Source organism: Vipera ursinii, assembly GCF_947247035.1.
Source record: "Vipera ursinii genome assembly, chromosome: 2".
Classification (NCBI taxonomy): Eukaryota; Metazoa; Chordata; class Lepidosauria; order Squamata; family Viperidae; genus Vipera; species Vipera ursinii.
Genome location: NC_139513.1, coordinates 192,263,623 through 192,286,979, shown reverse-complemented (window position 1 = coordinate 192,286,979; position 23,357 = coordinate 192,263,623). Strand labels below are relative to the sequence as shown.

Genomic DNA, 23,357 nt, shown 5'->3' with positions numbered 1-23,357 from the left:
TCTAGTCCAACCCCCTGCTCAGGCAGGAAACCCTATACCATTTCAGACAAATGGCTGGCCAGTCTCTTCTTAAAAACTTCCATTGTTGGAGCATTCCCCCCTTCTGGAGGCAGGTTGTTCCACTGGTTAATTGGTTCTAACTGTCAGGAAGTTTCTCCTTAGTTCTAGGTTGCTTCTCTCCTTGACTAGTTTCCATCCATTGCTTCTTGTCCTGCTTTCAGGTGCTTTGGAGAATAGCTTGACTCCCTCTTCTTTGTGGCAGCCCCTGAGATATTGGAACACTGCTATCATATCACCCCTCACCCTTCTCTTCGTTAAACTACACATACCCAATTCCAGCAACCGTTCCCTATATGTTTTAGCCTCCAGTCCCCCAATCATATTTGTTGCCCTTCTCTGTACCCTTTCTAGAGTCTCAACATCTTTTTTACTTCGTGGTGACCAAAACTGGATGCAGTATTCCAGGTGTGGCCTTACCAAGGCATTGTAAAGTGGTATTAGTACTTCACGCGATCTTAGTTTTCTTAATCTTGACGCTGCCTTGCTCCACTGAGGGGCAGAACAGTGCTAGCTTTCGGTTATTTCTTCCTTCTGCATAGTGCACTGGGAATGACACCACCATGGAGGAGGACCTAGGCTTGGTTGGGGCTTCTGCTGAAGATGCAGAAACGGAGCTCATCCATACCATTTGTGAGACAGAGCTCTTGGATGGTAAATATGGAAGCTGAGTGGGGGTTTTCCCCCTTATTGATGAATCTTGTAATTGTTATTTGTGGGTGAGAAATTAAACTACAGACATACACACAAATCCCTAGCTTTCAATTACTTTGTGCCACGACCCCAATGAGGTAACCAGCCTCAGTTAGGAGAATGCGGAATGTTAGATTATACTGAAATAATATTTTAAAAAATTCAGAGGCAGAGTGCGTGTTTTTCAGTGACTGAAGCATATCACATTATAGGCCACATTAAATGAATTGTCTTATTAACAATGGCTTCTTTATGCTTGCCTCAAGTATATATTTTGCATGCCTGAAGATTTTTACTTGTATTAAGGTTCCCTAGAATGATCAGCTTTCTTGCCTTTATAGGAAAACAGCTGCTTTCAGCCTTTGTTCCCCTTGTACTCAAGATCTGCAACAATCCGGGACTCTATAGTGATCCAGCACTCTCAGCAGCTGCCGCGTTGGCCCTGGGAAAATTCTGTATGGTCAGGTACGATTATTCTGTGAGGAATATTTCTTCCAAACCCTTTTTGCCGATGTGCTGCTTTATGCTCCTTCTTACAGCTGGGAAGTCTTTTAACTGATGAACTGAAGTTTGCTCGCTTTTCATTCCCCTGCAGTGCAGAATTTTGTGACTCACATTTGCGGCTCTTCTTTACAATGATGGAGAAAGCCACACTCTCCAGTGTACGTGCAAACCTCATCATTGCAGCTGGAGACCTGGCCATCCGCTTTCCCAACTTGGTGGAGCCTTGGACACCCCACCTCTATGCCAGGTAATTCTTTGGGGGCAAGGTCTCTGGCCTGGAAGGTGAAGAAATCCAGCTAGCCAGCTGGGTGTAGCATAAACACCTTTCCAGCAACTGAAGCCTTCAAAAGTTCTGACGGTGTACCTCATGATGTCGCTTGGTTTTGCTCCTTAGGTTGCGGGACCCTTGTCAACATGTCAGACGGACAGCTGCTATGGTGATGACTCACCTGATCTTAAAAGACATGGTGAAGGTGAAGGGGCAAGTGAGTGAGATGGCAGCTCTTCTCATTGACCCTGAAGATGAGATTGTTCATCTGGCTCGAAATTTTTTCACTGAACTCTCTAACAAAGTAAGGAAAGAGGCCTCGTGCTAAACTTTCAGAAATGTAAAACCTCATTTCTGTGCTGCTAGATTTTAAATAATGCTTCGTAGACTACATAACTGAAGCATGGTTGCCATTTAAATGTCCAAAATAGAAACTTGAAATGCTCTCAATATTTATGGAGCAGGCTGTAGGTGTTTGAGATTGGGCTGGTAATGGAATAATTTCAAACATTAGAAAGGGCTCCATTTTTTGTGTTTGTTTTTACTCAGCCCTTAGTATGCAGGCAACCTGCTTTAAATAAGCACCATTCAGTTAAATCCTAACCCTTTCCATCTTACTGATCTGTGGAATACTGTGAGTCTCTTTGCTCACAACCAAACAAAACCTTTTCTGCCAGAAAAACACGGATTAGAATCAAACTGCCAGCCAATGTATTTTGGTGCAGATATACCAGGCAGGGCTTTTCAACCTTTTCACCCATTGTACCACTTTTAGGATATGGTAATATCCGAGTACCACCAGTCGCCTAGCAGGGTGTCAAAAACTTGATGACCAAAAAAAAAGGGAAAAAGTGATGAAGTAGTACAGGTAGTCCTCGACTTACAACAGTTTGCTTAGCGACTGTTCAAAGTTACAATGGCACTGAAAAAAGTGACCTCCAAGCCACAGCTGAGCAAGACACCTGCCTGCCCACCCAGCGGCGCTCTTCCTCCTGTCCGAGGTTTTCATTGTAAGCATTTCTGTTGAGGATTGGCAGCGGGGATGGGATGGGGGGTGTTTGGTTTTTATTCCCCCCGTCCACTGAGTGCTTGCAGCAGGTTTGGGTCTCTTCACATGACCCTGGGACACTATGACTGTCATAAATATGAATCAGTTGTCAAGCATCTGAATGTAAACCACAAGACTCTGGAGATGCTGCAACATTCCAGCTGATCGGCGCTTCTTCTGGGCTCGAAAGTGCCAGGATCAGCGCCGAGCTCCAGCTGGAGCCTGGCACAGATCCTGGCGCTTCCAATGAGCCCTGACAGCCCTGCAGCTCCAGCCCTCTCTCGCTCAGGCTTGTGCGGTGCTGCCACCGGTTCACCTCATCCCCCTCCCCAGCTACCACTTTTCTAGGATGGTCATGTACCACCTGCCAGTTGCCAATGTACCACAGGTGGCGCCTGTACCACTGGTTGAAAAGCTCTGATACCAGGAACCACTCTTAACTGAATAGAAAAGTTCAGTGTAATGTACATTTCATTAATGGGGGTAACAGCATCCTGTTATGATCATAGCTATAAAAGAACAAAATGTTCCGAATCAAGGCTCTGTTTATTTATTTATTTTATTTTAATTCCATTTATATCCCGCCCTTCTCCGAAGACTCAGGGCGGCTTACAAGCTTAGCAGTAGCCTTCATTCTATGTATATGCCTGCTTATTAGGGCTTTCACACACACCCCAAGCGGCATTATTACAAAGTCAGCTTAATTGCCCCCAACAATCTGGGTCCTCATTTTACCTACCTCGGAAGGATGGAAGGCTGAGTCAACCTTGAGCCTGGTGGGATGCGAACCTGCAATAATTGCAGGCAGCTGGTGTTACTTAAGGAGGCATTAGCCCACTGCTCCACCAAGGCTGAAATTGTTGGCTGAAATTGTTTGATTTCCTCTCTCAAAATAGCCTTTTCCAGTTTTTCCTATAAATGGAATGGCCTTCTTCCCAAGATAGAGTGGAATCTCTTTCCAGATGTAACTTCTGAATAAATGTGTCTGGCTTGTCTTGATCTTAGCATCTGTATTTTATCCAGAATTATCTTATATAGGTTGAGGCCTGTCTCCAAAGCCGGATGGGTTCAAGAGTTTAAGAAACTCCACTCTTTCTTTGCAATGCAGGATAATGCTGTTTACAACCTGCTCCCTGACATCATCAGCCGCCTCTCGGATGCAGACTCTGGCATAGAGGAACAGTCTTTCCATACCATTATGAGGTAGCCCTTTTATTTTAGTTTTTTTTCCTCCTCCACACCTTTACATGTCACGTCTAAGGCACTGAGCTTCCTTAATGCCTAAAATTACTTGGCACATAAAATGGGAGCCAAAACAGTAGGTCAGATTATGGAATGCAAGTTTGTTTGGGATTGTCTATGGAGATTCTCAATCATCCAGGTCATGGTTGTCCTGAAGGTTGTTTTCAAAAGGAAAATGGACTTTCCTTGCAAATGTTTCGCTTCTCATCCAAGAAGCTTCTTCAGTTTACTGAAGTTCAGCTCACTGAACTGATGAAGCCTCTTGGATGAGAAGCGAAACATTCTCCAGGAAAAAAAACCTGAGGAAGTCCAGTTGCCTTTTGAAAAGCACTTTTGTTTGGGATTATATTGAATGCTTGGAATTCTTGAGGAAGAAACAATAAAAGAAGCATTATTGCCTTTCGATATTGTGTGGACAATGAATTTCTTGAGCTAACCAAACAAGAAATGAGATCAAGAAATCAAATTTCAAGAAATTCCTTAACTTGCCTCCTGTTTTAAGTAATACTGAGAAGAACAGAAAGCTGACATGTCAGAAAACCTCGTAATCTTGTAATTGCAGTCCAAGAGTAAAATACTGAACATTAATACTTGAAATCTTTTTTTTTTTTTGTATTCCTTCCTTTTCCTCCGCACTCTGCCCCCCTCCACCAGGCAACTTTTTTCTTTTATCACTAAGGACAAGCAAACTGAGAGCCTGGTAGAGAAACTTTGCCAACGATTTCGAACTGCTCGGTGAGTAAGGAATTGCTAAAGGAATGAGTGTTCTGGGTGAGAATGTCTGTCAGTCCTTTTGAACTTGAAATGAGAAGGTTTGGCCTCTGGAATGAGAACCCCAGTAGAGTAAATTTAGAGAGGAGATACATTCTCCTCACAGTGTAAAATGATATAGCGCCATAAAGACCAAACAAATAGCCCTGCTGCTGTCTAGCAGGATGCAACTAGCGTTTCATCAGTTATAGTTAGACAGTGGCCGTGGCGTCCTATTCCGTGTGTAGGTTGAGAATGAGGTCCTATCAGATGACAACATTTAAGGAAGGGAACCTGGAGCACTCCCACACTATGTCGTCTACTAGACAGGCAGATATCCTCAGGGAGAGGCGGTTTCTCAAATAACCTAGCCCTATGCCATGAAAAGCTTTAGGTGTAAAGCTGATTACAAGCACCTTGGCTTGCACCTGGAAGGCAACTGAGCACTAGTGCAGCTCACACAGGAGTGGTGTCCATCCTGTATCCCTCTGTGCTTTTGCTACCATTGATTGATCGTGGTGCCCTGTTTCCCCGAAATAAGGCCCGGTCTTGTATTTTATTTTATTTTCCTCCAAAAGAGGCACTAGGTCTCATTTTCCGGGGATGTCTTAACCTTAGGACCGCCGTAGCCAGGCCTCCCATGCCCCGACCCCTTTTGCGCTGCTGCTTGACTTCTTCAGTGTCCACTTGCAGCCAGACACACATGGCGCACAGCATTGGTGCCGTCGCTTGAGGCAGGAGCCCACTTGGTGCTTCACACCGGTGCCGCTGCTCAGGGCAGAATGCCATGCAGCACTTCAGGCCATTGCCACTGCCGGTGGCAGGATGCCCCGTGGTGCTTTGGACCGTTGCCGCCACCACTCACAGCAACGGCTCAAAGTGCTATGCAGCCTCCTGCCACGAGCAGCAGCACTGGCGCGATGAGCCACACGGCAGCTACACACACATACCAGCTTGATTTTTAGGCGTGCTTATTTTTGGGGTAGGACTTATATTAGACCCACCCACAAAACTCAAGCTAGGGCTTATTTTCAGAGTAGGTCTTACTTTTGGGAAAACACAGTATCTGGCTGGACTGTCTCCAGGGATTGGAGAAAGGAAGCGCATTTTCTCGCCCTGCTGTGGCTCAGGGGATTTTGCTACCACCAAATAGCTTCTAAAATACGATATGACAAGCAGCCCCATGCAGTTGTGGGGCTGTCCCAAAAGGCACAGGAGAGGGTAGCCCAAAAGGTAGGGGGGGATAGATGGTTTGAGAAGTTGAAGGGGAGGAAGTGCCTTGCCTTGGAAGAATCGATGCCCAGGGCTGGGAGGAACCAAGCTGGGAATGATTTGGATCAGAATAGGTCCTCAGCTAAAACAAGTGGGATTTGGTTAACAACAGCAACAGGAAGTGCCAGGATTGCCATTGTTAGCGATGGGGTTATGTGACATAGAACTTTACAATTTCATTGCTTAGTAATGGAAACTCCAGTCCTGATTACCATCATGACATGAGGACACCTGTATGGGTAACCCTAGTGAAGCAACATAATAAATGTGGAGAGGGGGGCTATATGACAATGCTAGCCTATAGGCAACTCTCATTGATTGCTATTGGGACTAGCAACTCTTGTCACATAGCAAAGTTGTTAAGTACAACATCACCAGTTCTAGCTCTAATTGTTAATTTCAATGTCACATAATTATAAATACTTCCTGGCTTCCCCATTGACTTTGCTTGCAGAAGCTGTCTGTGAATTTTGCAAATGGCAATCTCTTGGCCATGATTAACACTGCAATCATCATAAATGTGTGCTAGTTGCCAAGTGCCTAAATCACTATCACTTGACTGAACAGACGTTGCAATGGCCGCAGCTTTAAAGACCCGTGATATGTCTCTTTTTTCAGCACCATTGTAATTTTGAACAGTCAGTCAATGAGCAGTCAGTAAGTGAGGACTACCTGTACTATCCTGCTTATAAGGAAGCTATTTATGCAGTTTTTAGAACCTCCACTCCTGCCATTTATGAATGCTTTTCTTAAGATTTAGAATGACTGCTTAAAATGTGATGTGAGTGTAAGCCAGGGGTGTCAAAGTGCCAGCCCGTAGTCCAGATGTCATGCTGAAACCATGCCCACCCCATTGCCGGCAATGGGAAAAAAAGTCGTGACACGTCACGTGACGTTGCGAGTTTGACAACCCTAGTGTAAGCAAATTCAGTCATTTGTTTTCTTAATTATAAAATCAGCTACTTTTGTGCCTTGTTCACCATCATGTTAAAACAGATGCATCTCTCAAAACCTTGTCTCAAAACCTTGTCCCTATTTTGTGAACTTTCCAAAGTAGTCTCTTTAAAAAAGAGTGATTTGTCCAATATGAATGCTGCCCTAGAAACTGAAAAGGCAGCCAACCAGCCAATAGACCAGGATGTTTTGTAACACTTTTCTTGTCAAAGTGAATCTGTAATCCAGCCTCAGACATATATGTGCAGAGTGAGTTTCGCAACACCAAACATTTGCCCTTTTCATCGTGGATTCTCCATTTCTAAGAATGAATCTTGCCAAATTCTGATCTTCCATTAATGGCCCCAAATCTATATCCTATCTCTAACAACTACTTTTTTACACAGATTCTCGTTGAAAATAGCCTAAGATCCTGACCTAGATACTTTATCTTATATCTGGTTATTTCTGTACTTTGTGTTCTGTACTTTTGTACTTTGTCTTCGTTCTGTCAATGTAATCAACCCGTATCAAGGTTGATCTCTCCAGACCAGTTTGTCAACTTTAACAACTTTAGGATGATTGAATGTCAACTCCCAGAATTCCCCCAGCAGCATTCTGGCAGTTGAAGTCCAATCATCTTAAAATTGCCAGAGCTGAGAAACATTGCTCTAGTCTGCATTAAAGAATACAGTAGATAATCTCTGGGCTTTGCCTTCGTGTGATGTCTACACAGTTTAGCATTCTGGAACATTAGCTGAGCTTTTGGCAAAAAGTCTGTCTTCTAAAGTCAGATCACGCTGAAGTCCTCAGTTTTGGTTTTCATTCATTAGCATTTTTCTTTCAAGGCGTCTGTACAGCAGTGCTACTATATAGCATAAAATTCTAAACAGTTTTTTTTTTAAATGCATTTACAGCAATATGTTTCCCTTCTTTGAGAGGCATTTGCAGTATTTACTCTTTTTTTAAAAAGGCCAGCAAATCTATACTAAATTCTGGCTTGTCTAAAACTTAATCCTTTCTTTGGTGCAGTTACAAACCATATCTCAACTCTCATTCCTGTTATGTTTTTTTTTTAATTAGGCCATTTCTTCCCTCAAACATTTCTCTTATCAGTATATGAGCCAGAAACAAAAACCAGGATCTATTTCTTCATCTTTCCTTCTATTTGTGATTCCAACAATACAGTTTGGATTGTAAATCAAAAATGAAACCTGGGATGGTTCTCCTAATGATGCTGCCTGACTACTTTGACTTCTGTGTCAGTGAGGAGTTCTGTCCCTCAGAAAGATTCGTTCTGTTTTGCCACCAGGATGCTTTGGTCCCAGCCATATTCTGCAACTCAGTCCATGAATCAGAACCCGTGAACTCCTTTTAATTTTTTTTCTTCTACACATCCCAGGCTAAATGCTTTGTTTGTCTGTTTGTTTACTATCCCCTTGTAGAATCCAGAATTCTATTCTGTAGAAGAAACTATTTCACTGTCAAGACAATTGGCAAACTGTTACTTCAAATGAGTGGATTCAGATTGGTGGGTCCTCATTTTAAGGGCTGGCATTCTTCCCCCTTTGACTGGCATCCAAACTTTTCTTCTGCTCTCCCTGAAGAGGTAATCAAGCTGTTGGATTAAGGGAGATGTATAACTGTTGCTAAGCAACAAACACAATGGCTATTCACCATTCTCTTCGTACTTTATAGCACCCAAGGAATAGAGCAATCTTTCTCATTCTACATCCTTGTGATTTGAATTTTATCCTACTATTCCAATATGTCTTCAGTCCAAGTTGATTATGTGGGTATTCATTTTGGATATGTATGCATACAATTGTTGTTGTTGTTGTTATTACTACTACTACTACTACTACTAATATTACTATCTTTCGTTTTACCTGGTTTGTTGTTTATTGCCCAGTCTTTAAGTCAACAGATAAGTTAAGTACATAGGTTGATCACACAGGTTCAGAAATTCCAGATGGTATCAACTTTAATCATCCTTTCTTTTCAAGAAGGAGACTGGGTTGTCACACAGGCCTCTTAAAAGATGCTTATTTTCATGGAAATCACCAAACATGTATCCCATTCTATTTTGCTTTGAACCAGATTGACTGATAGCTACATTGGTATTGAATGCTAGTCTTCAAGATTGCAACTGACCAAAGATGATCCATCAAATGTGGACATTTTTCTAATCATTATCATTTCTAATCAAATGTGTGCCACACATGGGTGACTGGCTTCTTGTTAGGAAAAAAAAATACTTTCCCTCATACAACCTCTGTGCTTTCTGTATTCTGTTTCTGTATAATTAGTACAAGTCCGGCATTCATCCCTTGTATGTGCTGTCGTCTATAGAGGTAATTTTGAATTATTTAACCAGCAACGTACCACAACTACATTGTGAAAGGTGATAGTCTGAGAGCAATGGCCACAATCACCATCGGGTTCTAGCAGATTATGGCCTTGGCCGCCATTATTTTTGCCTTTGGATAAGATGTTAGGAGCTTTTGTTTGCCCTCAGCCAGATGTTGTCTCTCATTACCATCAAATGTTTTGACTTCTTTTTTTGTGTGTGTGATGTGGGAGGAGGGAACAAAAGGGACACTTAGAAGAGACTAGATTTTCCAGAACCTAACCATGAATAATTCCAAAAGTTTGGATGTGCACTCCAGGAGCCTCAAGAGCTCATTCGACTGAGCTCCTCAGAAAACCTGATTGTACCTGAATTTCTGCTGATTCTTAAATTCCACATTTTCTTGTTCATGCTCTTCAGTGATCATTGTAAAGGTGATGGCGTACAGTGGCACAAATATATACACTTAGTCCTCGACTTGCTACCAGAATTGATCCCCAATTGTTATTTCATTTCAAACTTATTGGTTTATCAAAATATAAAATACAAAGAGAAATTCAAAAAAGTAATAGAAGGAGGGGGAGGGAAAGGGAAAAAAAGATATACTGTAGTACAGACATGTCAAACACAAGGCCTGGGGGCCGGATCCGGTGGTTTCATGTGGCCCGCGAAGCCATCCTGGAAACAGTGAGGGAACGGCCCCCACTGCCTTGGCCCTGGCCCAGAGACCCTCCTCCTGCCAGAGACCCCCAGATCTGTCCCACTCCTGCCCAGGCCCCCATAAGCACCCTTGATGCGAACGATGTAGAGCTGGCCACGCCCACCCAGTAGGCCATACGCACTCTAGCCACGCCCACCCAGTAGGCCACGCCCACCCGGCCCCCTGAGGGCAACCGCAATGCTGAGGCGGCCCTCCATGAAATTGAGTTTGACACCCCTGCTGTAGTATAAAGAGGAAAAAGGAAAGAGCCCAAAATTTCTGTTGCTAAATGAAACATTTGTTAAGTGAGTTTTGCCCCATTTTGTGGCCTTGCCACAGTTCTTCAGTGAATCACTGCAGCTGTTAATAAAATGGTTGTTAAATGAATCTGGCTCCCCCATTGAGTTGGCCTGTCAGAGGGTCATAAAAACTGATCATATGACCCTGGGAGACGGCAACTGTAATAAATATAAGCCAGTTGCCAAGCATCTGAATTTTGATCACATGACGATGGGGATGCTGCAATGGCCTTAAGTGTGAAAAAGGGTCTTAAGACACTTTTCGCTGCCACTGTAATTTTAAACAGTCACTAAACGAACTGTTATAAGTTGAGGACTTCCTATATTCACACACATGCATGTACACACCCATGCCTAAGGGAGGTAAAATCATATGAAAACCTCAGTTATAATCCTTGCTTTTACTACATCAGGTAAGAATAAATAATAGATCTCAGGGGGATTTATTAGTGATTGATGCTACCTTAATGAGGTAACATGCCTCTGAATATCATCCACTGTTTAACGAGACTAGTGATTATTGCAGTACTATTTCCAATAATAAAAAGGCTGCTGTTTATTCTGTGTCATTAATGGCATTTGGATCAGGGCTTTTCAACTTTTTCACCCATTGTACCACTTCTAGGATATGGCAACATCCGAGTACCACCAGTCGCCTAGCAAGGTGTCAAAAACTTGATGCCCCCCCAAAAAAGGAAAAATGTGATGAAGTACAGGTAGTCCTGGACTTACAACACTTCACTTAGTGACTGTTTGAAGTTACAATGACACTGAAAAAAGTGCCCCCCAAGCCACAGCTGAGCAAGATGCCTGCCTGCCCGCCTGGCGGCGCTATTCCTCCTGTCCAAGATTTTCGTTTTTGTGAGCATTTCCGTTGAGGATTGGCAGCGGGGATAGGGTGGGGGGTGTTTCATTTTTATTCTCTCCCCCCCCCCCCCCGTCTGCTGGGTGGTTGCAGCAGGTTTTGGTCACTTCACATGATCCTGGGACACTGTGACCATCATAAATATGAATCATTTGCCAAGCATCTGAATGTAAATCACAAGACCCTGGAGATGCTGCAACATTCCAGCTGATCAGCGCTTCTTCTGGGCTCAGCAGAAGCACCAGGATCAGCGCCGAGCTCCAGCTGGAGCCTGGCGCTGATCCTGGCGCTTCTGCTGAGCCCTGACGGCCCCGAAGAAATGTTGATCCTGGCGCTTCCGCTCAGCCCTGCAGCTCCAGCCATCTGTCACTCAGGTTTGTGCGGTGCTGCCATTCCCCTCCCCGCTACCACTTTTCTAGGATGGTTGTGTACCACCTGCCAGGTGCCAATGTACCACAAGTGGTACACATACCACTGGTTGAAAAGCCCTGGTTTAGATGACTGGCCCAGAGGAAATGAAAGTTTGGATGTTCCATTTTTTCCATACAGTAGTTACCCCAGCCCTATGAATTTTCTCTCCGTATCACATGTACATAGGATCCGTGAGAAATAGGATAACTGAGGTCACTCATGCTGACATTGCATTCATTCTCACAATCCACAAAACTTTCCCTTATAGCAAATGCTTCTTTCCTATAATGGAGCATATTAGTGGTTTAGGAATTGAAGTTCAGTGAGAGCTGGGTCTTTAGGGGACACATCCTCCTAAAAAACCTGTTAAAGAATGTTCTAATCTAGAAGATTAATTTGTACAGGTGCAACTTCCCCTGTGTGAGTTTACAAAGAGAAACAGACTTGAATAACCACTATTACAAGTCAACAGCTTGTTCTCTTGAGTAAATTAAGCCTGAATCTCCTTGGTTTCAAAATACACTCTGTTTTAGTTCTGGGCTGGTTGTTGCAAAGTTCATGATGTCTCTTCCTCATGCCAACTTCCCGGCCAGGCCAGAGAAAAAAGGTACATAGGCAGAATAAGCTTCCTTCAACCTTGAATAGAATAGAAGGCCACCTGCCTTGTTAGCGCCAAGCTTGGTGGAACTGAAAATTTCCTGAGCCTCGCAAGGCAATTCAGAAATGAGAGTATGGATTCATATTCAGAAATCTCCCTTGTCATCTTGGCAACCATTCTTTTCTTTGCCATCTAATTTTTGTCAACAAACTGTTTGAATTCCAGTAGCCATGAACAAATACTTTGGGGCTTCATGCCTTCAATTGTTACCTTTCTCTTTCACTGCCCTTTTTCTTTCCTTCCTCTTAAATAAGCTCACAGAGTACCTTACTTATTCATGAGGGGAGGAGCAGCCACATTACTTGTTTAAAGGCAGCTGATTTATAATTCTGAAGTTCTTTGGTTTCCTTCTGGGTGATTTTTACTGATTTATTTTGAATTCTGCAGAGAGGCCCATCAATAATAGTGTTAAATATGTAATCCTATAATTAAGGGATTTAAACTGAGTCAATTAAGGATGAAGTGGAAATCAGTAGGATCCAAGTGCAACAAACGTGGGTACTTACTCTGTAGAGAGAAAATATATTAATTGTGGGCTCTAGAATAATACACATGAAACAATTATCTATAGGAATTTTAAACATCCATGAGATCTGTAGCTCTGACCCTTGTGTGGGTATCTTCCTAGGGTATCTGATTGGCCTATGCAGGAGACAAAATGCTAAGCTTGGTAGGTTTCAGCGTTATTCAGCAGGATTCTTTTGTTCTTAATTTACTTTTGCTGTGTTATCACAGCTTGGGACAGTTCTTGGGTATTTTTGTGGGGATATGTTTTGTCCTTCCTGATATGTAGTCATAGGCATACAGTTCATTTGGGGAACAACGCTTCTCGCTATCCTTCAGTGTAATGTGTTCTTTGTGTTTGGTTGAGAAAGTAGGTCTTGACCACTGAAGCTGCATTATTTTGCTTCCTCTTTTTTAGAACAGAGCGCCAGCACCATGATTTGGCGTACTGCCTTACCTTGCTTCCTCTCACAGAACGAGGGCTCCGTAAGATGCAAGACAACTTCGACTGCTTTGCTGATAAACTCCAGGACTTGGTGGTCTACAACCACTTCCTTGCTGTGTTGGGACGGGTTCGTAGAGCGGCCACTAAGCCAGAGATGAAGGTGAGGGTCATCTTTTTGTCCCACGCTAGCAAAATGACGTATGCTACCTTTTTTGTGTGTGAAAAAACTCATTGCTAGATCATGGATATATAATAATTAAGTCTATGATACAAAATTTATATTTCTCCTCTGTATGTGATACCATTCCTCAGGCTCTTATTGAAGAATTTGAACAGAAGCTCCATAAGTGTCACCACAAGGGTCTGGATTCCTTCACTGAAGCTCCACAGGAGGCCACATACCCAGAAGGCAATAAAACACCTGTGCTGCGGCCAATAAAGAAAGTAGCATCACGTATGTCTGTGTTTTATCCTAACACTTCCTAATTCAGATATTTAAATATATAGGTAAATGTTCCCCCGCACATGCGTGCTAGTCTCTAGGGGCCAGTGCTCATCTCCATTTCAAAGCCAAAGAGCCAGCGCTTGTCCGAGGACATCTCCGTGGTCATGTGGCCGGAATGACTAGATGCCAAAGGCGCACGGAACGCTGTTACCTTCCCACCGGAGTGGTCCCTAGTTTTCTACTTGCATTTTTACTGCTTTCGAACTGCTAGGTTGGCAGAAGCTGGGATGAGTAACAGGCGCTCACTCTGTTACGCAGCACTCGGGATTCGACCTGCCAAACTGCCGACCTTCTGATCGACAAGCTCAGCGTCATTCCAAAACATGCTCTAAACTGTTATTGGATGAGGAAAAATGGTACCCAAGTTAATGTTGAACAAAAGATGTAAGGAAAGTCCAGCAAAATATACAGAGAATTCATGAAAATGACTTTTCAATTGCTGCAGAGCACTATCTAGCATACCCATCCTCCCATCTAATTTTGCAGAAAAATATCTAGCTTTCCTATGAAGGAATAAGAGCATGCCTTATTAGCATTTTACTTGAAGATTGAAAACCATTTGCAATGATTTGATAGGATAATGACTACTGCAAATTGCTACATGTGTCTCTACAGGGTTATACTTACTCCCCATACCAAGGGGACAACAACTGGTTGAAATACTCCCACTTTTACATTTAATTTTATACTAAACACTTCAAATCATCCGGAAAGAGTATTTATCTTGCTTACTTTACAAAGAACACAAAATTTAAGTATGACTCCTGCTAATTCAGTTCTTTGGAACAATATGAGATGTGACTTGCACTTATCCGAAAGCTCAGTTATTGATAAAAATGAAATGTCTGTTTCCTTTCTTAGGATCCTGTCGGCGACCTCTTCGGGCATCCAACAGAAAGACTGACTCTGCCTTCGTTACTCCTGAGCCCCGCATTACTCGATCTAAGAGGAAGACTCCCAAACACAAAGTTACCATTGTTTTCTCTAGTGATGAAGAGAACAGCCTAGATGAAGGTGAAAATATTCTCTGTCTGAATTTAAGATAGTGGACTAGTCAAAATGCATTTGGGAGCTCATCTTTGGGGGAGCTCAGAATACAAGAATAATTTTTGTGTTAATTCCATTAACCCTATTTAAGCTCTGGATTGTTTGTTATGTTAGAGAGGAGATTATATTTTCATAAAATTAATATGAGCTGGTTGAATATGCTGCCTGTTGCCATAAGTCTTCTTTCTATGCCAGTTCTCTGAAGGTCATTTCTTGCTTCTTTCAGACCTTGATGCTGAATTGAAAGCGGAGGAGACCCCCAGCAAAACAACTCCCATTTCTCGTTTATCATCTCACCGCTCTCGATGATTACCTGCCTTTTTGTTGATTCTGTTGGTTAACGGGAACAAAAGTTTCCAAGATTTCAGAATGAACTGGGTCCCTTTTTTATTTTTGGTAAAGTTACACGAGAGGTTTATTTTAGATTTCAAGACTTGGCATCGTGACAATTTCTTACTCACATGGTTGATAGATTAAAATATGCCTTTCAATAAATACATGTTCTGATTATTATTATTATTACTTTTGTATTATGTCTTAGGAGCATGACTGAAATTCCTACCTATTCATATTAACTAGGAGATGTTTGAGAACCACAAAAATGTACCTTGATATAATACAAGCCTGTTTCCATGCTTACATTAGTTAAAGAGATGCATTAGCATACATAAAGGACAGAATCGGAATGTTCTTTTAAGGGAGTACAGTAAGCAGAATGCTTTTTTAATGGAACTAAGTAACCAAATTGGGAAACAAAATAAAGGAAAATTTAAGTTAAATAAGGCACAAAATTTAAAATACAGTGTGGAAAAGAGCTTTTTAAAATAAGAGTTCATGGTAATTAGTGCTGAGTTCAAACAAATTTGAAGCCATCTATATAGCCATCACACAGGAATCAGTCAACAAAATCAGTAATGAAAAATAAAAACAAATACAAATTTAGAACTCTTGGTTTGATCTGAGTTTAAAAGAAAAAGAAGAGAAATGTTCTCTCACAAACAGCACATCTGCATTTGAACAGGAGTGGAGTTCAACCTGTAGAAGAGATTCAGTTTCCAGATGAAAGGCTCCCTAAATGACCTGGACGGGACAAGCAACAGATGGCTGTTTAAGTTCTAGTTGGCTTTGCCTATCTAAAACAGGGTTTCCTAACCTTGGCAACTTTAAGATGCATGGACTTTAAATTCCCAGCTGGCTGGGGAATTCTGGGAGTTGAAATCCGCACATCTTAAAAAGTTGCCAGGGTTGGGAGACCCTAATGAGCAATTGAGAAATCAATAAAATCTTGATTTTTGCAGACTAATGGGGGAGAAATAGTGTTACAGTTGAATTTACATCATTTTTATATAAACACCTGTAAACTACTATACTTGTGTCAATTGTCCAGACTTTGTCCATTATTTGAGCATGAAGTCTGAACTAAATGCTGCCCACTGTATCCAAAATTCACTGAATGGGGGTCCAAAAATGGATGCATCAGCACAACCACAAAATAATAAAACAAATTTAAAATCAGGTGATAGAGATACTACAACATACTATTTTTCTTGTCTCTTCATGGTTCATATTATGGCAACTTCATTACAATATACAATTATTTTATAGCTAGAAACTTCCATTCAGTTTGAATGGCCACAAGTGTTGAACGCATGTATGGTTTGATTCTCTGGATATAAAGTAGGGAATTTTCTCCCAAAATGTGCAGGCATCAGGGGTCCCTCACTACACCCTCCCTAGTCTCTTATTCCTCCTTGCTGTTCTTTTCTGCTAGCTTCACAATTTTACAGAATAAGTGAAAGTGTCAAAATCTATAGCCCAATATTTCCATATTTATGTTACTTCATTAAGTGCAGGTACAGAAAATTATTCCTGTACAAACGCGGATTAGCATGGGGTTATATCAGGCCAAGCCAAAAGGCGAGCTGCATTTTGAAGTTCCTTATTCCAAAGCTAAAATAAATGTCCCAAGGTATGGAAAATTAAATGTATTTTTCCTAATAAGTAAACAATTTGTGAAATAAAGTTTTGCAGGATTCTTTTGCCAAGTATTTATTTAATACACATTCATTTAAAATACAGGGAGTGCAGAATTATTAGGCAAATGAGTATTTTGACCACATCATCCTCTTTATGCATGTTGTCTTACTCCAAGCTGTATAGGCTCGAAAGCCTACTACCAATTAAGCATATTAGGTGATGTGCATCTCTGTAATGAGAAGGGGTGTGGTCTAATGACATCAACACCCTGTATCAGGTGTGCATAATTATTAGGCAACTTCCTTTCCTTTGGCAAAATGGGTCAAAAGGACTTGACAGGCTCAGAAAAGTCAAAAATAGTGAGATATCTTGCAGAGGGATGCAGCACTCTTAAAATTGCAAAGCTTCTGAAGCGTGATCATCGAACAATCAAGCGTTTCATTCAAAATAGTCAACAGGGTCGCAAGAAGCATGTGGAGAAACCAAGGCGCAAAATAACTGCCCATGAACTGAGAAAAGTCAAGCGTGCAGCTGCCAAGATGCCACTTGCCACCAGTTTGGCCATATTTCAGAGCTGCAACATCACTGGAGTGCCCAAAAGCACAAGGTGTGCAATACTCAGAGACATGGCCAAGGTAAGAAAGGCTGAAAGACGACCACCACTGAACAAGACACACAAGCTGAAACGTCAAGACTGGGCCAAGAAATATCTCAAGACTGATTTTTCTAAGGTTTTATGGACTGATGAAATGAGAGTGAGTCTTGATGGGCCAGATGGATGGGCCCGTGGCTGGATTGGTAAAGGGCAGAGAGCTCCAGTCCGACTCAGACGCCAGCAAGGTGGAGGTGGAGTACTGGTTTGGGCTGGTATCATCAAAGATGAGCTTGTGGGGCCTTTTCGGGTTGAGGATGGAGTCAAGCTCAACTCCCAGTCCTACTGCCAGTTTCTGGAAGACACCTTCTTCAAGCAGTGGTACAGGAAGAAGTCTGAATCCTTCAAGAAAAACATGATTTTCATGCAGGACAATGCTCCATCACACGCGTCCAAGTACTCCACAGCGTGGCTGGCAAGAAAGGGTATAAAAGAAGGAAATCTAATGACATGGCCTCCTTGTTCACCTGATCTGAACCCCATTGAGAACCTGTGGTCCATCATCAAATGTGAGATTTACAAGGAGGGAAAACAGTACACCTCTCTGAACAGTGTCTGGGAGGCTGTGGTTGCTGCTGCACGCAATGTTGATGGTGAACAGATCAAAACACTGACAGAATCCATGGATGGCAGGCTTTTGAGTGTCCTTGCAAAGAAAGGTGGCTATATTGGTCACTGGTTTATTTTTGTTATGTTTTTGAATGTCAGAAATGTATATTTGTGAATGTTGAGATGTTATATTGGTTTCACTGGTAAAAATTAATTGAAATGGGTATATATTTGTTTTTTGTTAAGTTGCCTAATAATTATGCACAGTAATAGTCACCTGCACACACAGATATCCCCCTAAAATAGCTATAACTAAAAACAAACTAAAAACTACTTCCAAAAATATTCAGCTTTGATATTAATGAGTTTTTTGGGTTCATTGAGAACATGGTTGTTGTTCAATAATAAAATTAATCCTCAAAAATACAACTTGCCTAATAATTCTGCACTCCCTGTAGTGACATTAAAATAGGAAGATTTCTTAAAATGTTAATCAACTTTAAATTCATTTTTATCACAATTATCTTGAACAGTAAACAGAATTGTTCCAACAGGAGTATTGGGAATGATTTGCTGCAATTTAGACAATGACTATAGAAAATACCAAACACAAAGTAATAAAAATGAGGTTAGGAAAATAATGTTTGATCTACAAAATATTCACATTACTGTACTTCAATCATTTCAGAATTTAGAATCAAATAATACAGCGGGTAGTTCTAAAGCTAGATTAAAAATAAAGGGAAAACACACCTTTGCACAATCCCTTGTGATTTAGGGATTGAATAAATTGTTTCAGTCTGAAATATGGAACTTTAGAGAAACCCAAAATAATTCAAAATCTTTACTTAAAGATTGGTAAGATATTATATCAAAATTAAAACTAAATATTTTTTTGCCAAACTGACAAATCTGAGCCAACAACCTTCCGCAGTTTCATAGGTTTAATTTGAGTGACAGTTTCTTGAAGTCACAAATTAGTCTCACATTCTCTAAAAACAAACTTGGCTGTTTTTAAATTGGAACTATACAACCTAGAACAAAATTCAGAGAGCTGAAGAATGCACTTAAGATTTTCATTGCATTCACGTATTAATAGTCTAAGTACAGAAGGTAAGTACTGGACTAAATCCAGAACTAGCCTTGATGCCGCTGATAATAAGCATCTGTACAATATTTAACTTTGCAAACTTTTAAACAAACTTTAAACATAGGGAAAATTAACAGTTAAAATGATAGGGGAAATAAATTCAAATCAAAATATCGGATTTGCTGCATTTACTTTAATATGGATTCACCCAGTGGCTTGCTAAATTTAAAAATGCAGTCAAACATTTTACTCCATCAAAAGAAAGCAAGAATCTTTTGGCCTGGAAGTGCCCAACCCTCTGAAATTTGTTCATCTCAAAGTATTTCCTAACCATGGGAAACTGCATTATTTCCCAAAAATTATACCTCAGAAGAACCTATAAATCCAAATAGAGAAGGCAGAGCATGTGGAAGGAAAGTGCTTAACTTTGGGGGAACAATTGTCACAGGAAGAAGTTGTTTCAAGCAAGAGCACTTAGCACCATTCAGCTAACCCCAAAACAAAGGGAAAGGAAATCAAGGAAGGAAAAGGGCCCCCCGAACAAGACAGATAGCAAACAAAAGGGGGAAGGTTCCAAATTGGTTTCCAACTTTTTTTTTTCTCATTAGTTCATTTGTACCACAAAATTACAAGATACCTATTTTGCAGGTGGGGGGGATATATTCCATTTTTGCTCATGATCTCAAGGTGGCTTTCGCAGGGATTTCCCTGCACTTTATGTTATACAACAACCCTTGAGGTAGACTTAGATGAGAAGCCATCTAATCTGAATGGAATTAAACCTGCATTTCCCTAATCCTAACCCTAGTCCAAACTTCACCCCATGTGTACTAAACAATTCTGAGAATAACCTTCAAAAGTGTTTATATCAGCAAAGCCAGGTAAAAATACTCTCTCTGGCTTTGCTTAAACAAAGGTTACAATTTTACAATCACAATGAGGTGGTCACTGACCTCGAGCCAGACATCCTAGAATGTGAAGTGAAGTGGGCCTTAGAAAAGCTGAGCAACAACAAAGCTAGTGGAAGTGACAGTATTCCAGCTGAGCTATTCAAAATCTTAAAAGACAATGCAGTAAAAGTGCTACACTCAATTTGCCAGCAAATTTGGAAAACTCAACAGTGGCCTCAGGATTGGAAAAGATCAGTTTACATTCCAATTCCAAAGAAAGGCAGTGCCAAAGAATGTTCAAACTATCGCACCATTGCACCCATTTCTCATGCTAGTAAAGTCATGCTTAAAATCCTACAAGCTAGACTTCAGCAGTATGTGGATCGAGAACTACCAGAAGTACAGGCAGGATTTCGAAGAGGCAGAGGAACTAGAGATCAAATTGCCAACATACGCTGGATCATGGAGAAAGCTAGGGAGTTCCAGAAAAACATCTACTTCTGCTTCATTGACTATGCTAAAGCCTTTGATTGTGTGGATCATAACAAACTCTGGCAAGTTCTTAAAGAGATGGGAGTACCAGACCATCTTATTTGTCTCTTGAGAAACCTATATGCAGGTCAAGAAGCAACAGTGAGAACTGGACACGGAACCACTGATTGGTTCAAAATTGGGAAAGGAGTCCGGCAAGGCTGTATACTGTCGCCCTGCCTATTTAACTTATATGCAGAGCACATCATGAGAAAGGCAGGGCTAGATGAATCAAAAGTTGGAATTAAGATTGCCGGAAGAAATATCAACAACCTAAGATATGCAGATGATACCACTCTAATGGCAGAAAGTGAAGAAGAACTAAAGAGCCTCTTGTTGCAGGTGAAGAAGGAGAGTGCAAAACTTGGGTTGAAACTTAACATTAACAAAACCAAGATCATGGCATCTGGCCCTCTCAATTCCTGGCAAATAGATGGGGAAGAAATGGAGGTAGTGACAGATTTTATTTTCCCGGGCTCCAAGATCACTGCAGATGGGGACTGTAGCCAAGAAATTAAAAGACGCTTGCTCCTGGGGAGGAAAGCCATGGCAAATCTAGACAGCACACTAAAAAGCAGAGACATCACCCTGCCAACAAAAGTGCGTATAGTCAAGGCTATGGTCTTCCCAGTTGCAATGTATGGCAGTGAAAGTTGGACCATAAAAAAGGCTGAGCGCCAAAGAATTGAGGCCTTTGAACTGTGGTGCTGGAGAAGACTCCTGCGGGTCCCTTGGACTGCAAGGCGATCAAACCGGTCAGTCCTAGAGGAGATCAATCCTGACTACTCTTTAGAAGGCCAGATCCTGAAGCTAAAACTCAAGTACTTTGGCCACCTAATGAGAAGGAAGGACTCACTGGAGAAGAGCCTAATGCTGGGAAAGATCGAGGGAAATAGAAGAAGGGGACGACAGAGAATGAGGTGGCTGGATGGAGTCACTGAAGCAGTAGGCGTGAGCTTAAATGGACTCCAGAAGATGGTAGAGGACAGGAAGGCCTGGAGGAATGTTGTCCATAGGGTCGCGATGGGTCGGACACGATTTCGCAGCTAACAACAACAACACAATTTTAAAAAGAAACTTGCTTTCCCAGAACAGCTGCTTGTGCACTTTTATTACATACTTGAGATGGGCAGAACTTTTTAGAATTTGGTTCACGATTCTTCCCCAATTCATGTAGATGTGACTAACTTGACACAAACAATATAGAAGTACTTGAATAATGAAATCAGTCCACAATCTCTATTTGGGGACTTAAATTTCTAATACTGATATATAAACATAAAAACAATAGGGAAACAAATATAAATGTGATTGCATAGTGAAAGGGGGAAAAAACCAGATACCTTATGGTGATTAAATAAACTAGATGTGACACACCCACACACCCCAAAAAACTTATTAACAAAAAAAAAGTGGTAAAAATCCCAGCCCTTTGAAACATCTTTGCCCCCTGAGGAGAGATTGGCTGTTACCCTCTTGACCTTTCAGAAGAGCCTGAAGACCTGGCTCTGCCAAGCTGGCTTGTGACCCAGATGGGAGAGAACCGCAGTGGAGGTGATTGATTAAACTCATAGCAGCTCTCACCTCCCTCCCCTGTGCATTCTGCCTCTTTCCTTCCCATCTTTTAGTTTTAGTTATCATTTGTATTTTTATTGTGATTTTACACACACACACACACAGAGAGAGAGAGATATTTATATATATAAAGGTAAAGGTTCCCCCGCACATGCGTGCTAGTCGTTTCCGACTCTAGGGGCCGGTGCTCATCTCCGTTTCAAAGCCAAAGAGCCAGCGCTTGTCTGAGGACGTCTCCGTGGTCATGTGGCCGGCATGACTGGACGCCAGAGGTGCACGGAACGCTGTTACCTTCCCACCGTAGTGGTCCCTATTTTTCTACTTGCATTTTTACGTGCTTTCGAACTGCTAGGTTGGCAGAAGCTGGGACGAGTAACAGGGGCTCACTCTGTTACACGGCACTCGGGATTCGACCCGCCAAACTGCCGACCTTCTGAGATTATATATATATATATATATATATATATATATATATATATATATATATATATATATATATATATATATATATATATATATATATATATATAATGCATTAATGATGCGGCTGACCTTAAATTATATTAAAGAGGCTCAAAGCCGCACGCACGCGCGCGCACACACAATTTGGCTTGATATTGATATAGGTATACAAATGTTAAAGTACACCTTGCTGTAAGAACTACATATTTACATGTGGCTTATTTATTTCTAAGTTTCTGGTTGATATTAAAAATGTTCAATCTATTTTGTACTTTCCTCACATCAAGGGTTCTCAAAGTATGTGTTTTCCTAAAGGAGTCATGAGCAAATCTGAAGGGGTTGTGCATGTCAATGAGGATCAAAGCCGCAACTTACTCTCCTTCAGCTTGTGCAGTGGCTATCAGCCTCCCTCCAAGCAAACAAGGAGGAAAGTCCAGAGCAGCAGAGCTCCAGCTTTGTACCTACAACTCCTAATGTCTTGGGCACCCAAAGCTCCCCTCAGAACTTTCTCCCTTTCTGCCTGTACAAAATCAAGATTTCTTGCAGTTGCCACTATAAACAGCAAATATAAACTCTTAAAAAAGATGGAATGAAAAGCTAGAGCAGCTAGCTTGAAAATATAACTTCTGAAAAAGAAGCAATATGACTTGAAATCAGATTGATTTGATATAATTGAAACAGTGATAGAATTTCCCAACTTTTTAAATAAAATATTTAGAAATAAGCAATAAGGATGGTTAAAATTTAATTATTAAGAGTAAGTAGCTTGTTTTATTTCTTGTTCAACTTCAAAATCAGTCATCGTTTTTATTTATGGAGGTCACACAAATTCAATTATCATTTTACTTCATAATACCACAAACTTTAAATTATTTTAATGGTAAAAGCTATTAGATCTGACATGCAGCAGATGGCAGCAAAATCAACCATATCTTAGTGAGATTGATCAAAACTATAAATTCACATTCCTATTGTTGCTGAAGAATAGATACTGTGTCCACATAATGACCAGAAATTCATCTTGACACAAATTGTTGTTGCTGCTAGTTTTCTTTGGTCTCTCAAAGACACATCTGTAGC

General features: G+C 41.3%; 1 protein-coding gene across 2 annotated transcripts in view; it reads left to right on the top strand.

The window, feature by feature from the left end:
- Positions 1 to 15,052, top strand: part of NCAPD2 (non-SMC condensin I complex subunit D2) — a 42,104-nt gene extending 27,052 nt beyond the window's left edge. For both annotated transcript variants that reach the window (XM_083351895.1, XM_083351894.1), the window contains exons 22-31: positions 600 to 711; positions 1,092 to 1,215; positions 1,346 to 1,501; positions 1,649 to 1,826; positions 3,679 to 3,773; positions 4,467 to 4,547; positions 12,973 to 13,159; positions 13,312 to 13,453; positions 14,366 to 14,518; positions 14,778 to 15,052. In XM_083351895.1, coding sequence (XP_083208021.1) covers positions 600 to 711; positions 1,092 to 1,215; positions 1,346 to 1,501; positions 1,649 to 1,826; positions 3,679 to 3,773; positions 4,467 to 4,547; positions 12,973 to 13,159; positions 13,312 to 13,453; positions 14,366 to 14,518; positions 14,778 to 14,860 — 1,311 coding nt within the window. In that variant the 3' untranslated portion in view covers positions 14,861 to 15,052. The remainder of the gene's footprint in view (positions 1 to 599; positions 712 to 1,091; positions 1,216 to 1,345; positions 1,502 to 1,648; positions 1,827 to 3,678; positions 3,774 to 4,466; positions 4,548 to 12,972; positions 13,160 to 13,311; positions 13,454 to 14,365; positions 14,519 to 14,777) is intronic.
- Positions 15,053 to 23,357: the final 8,305 nt, after the last annotated feature.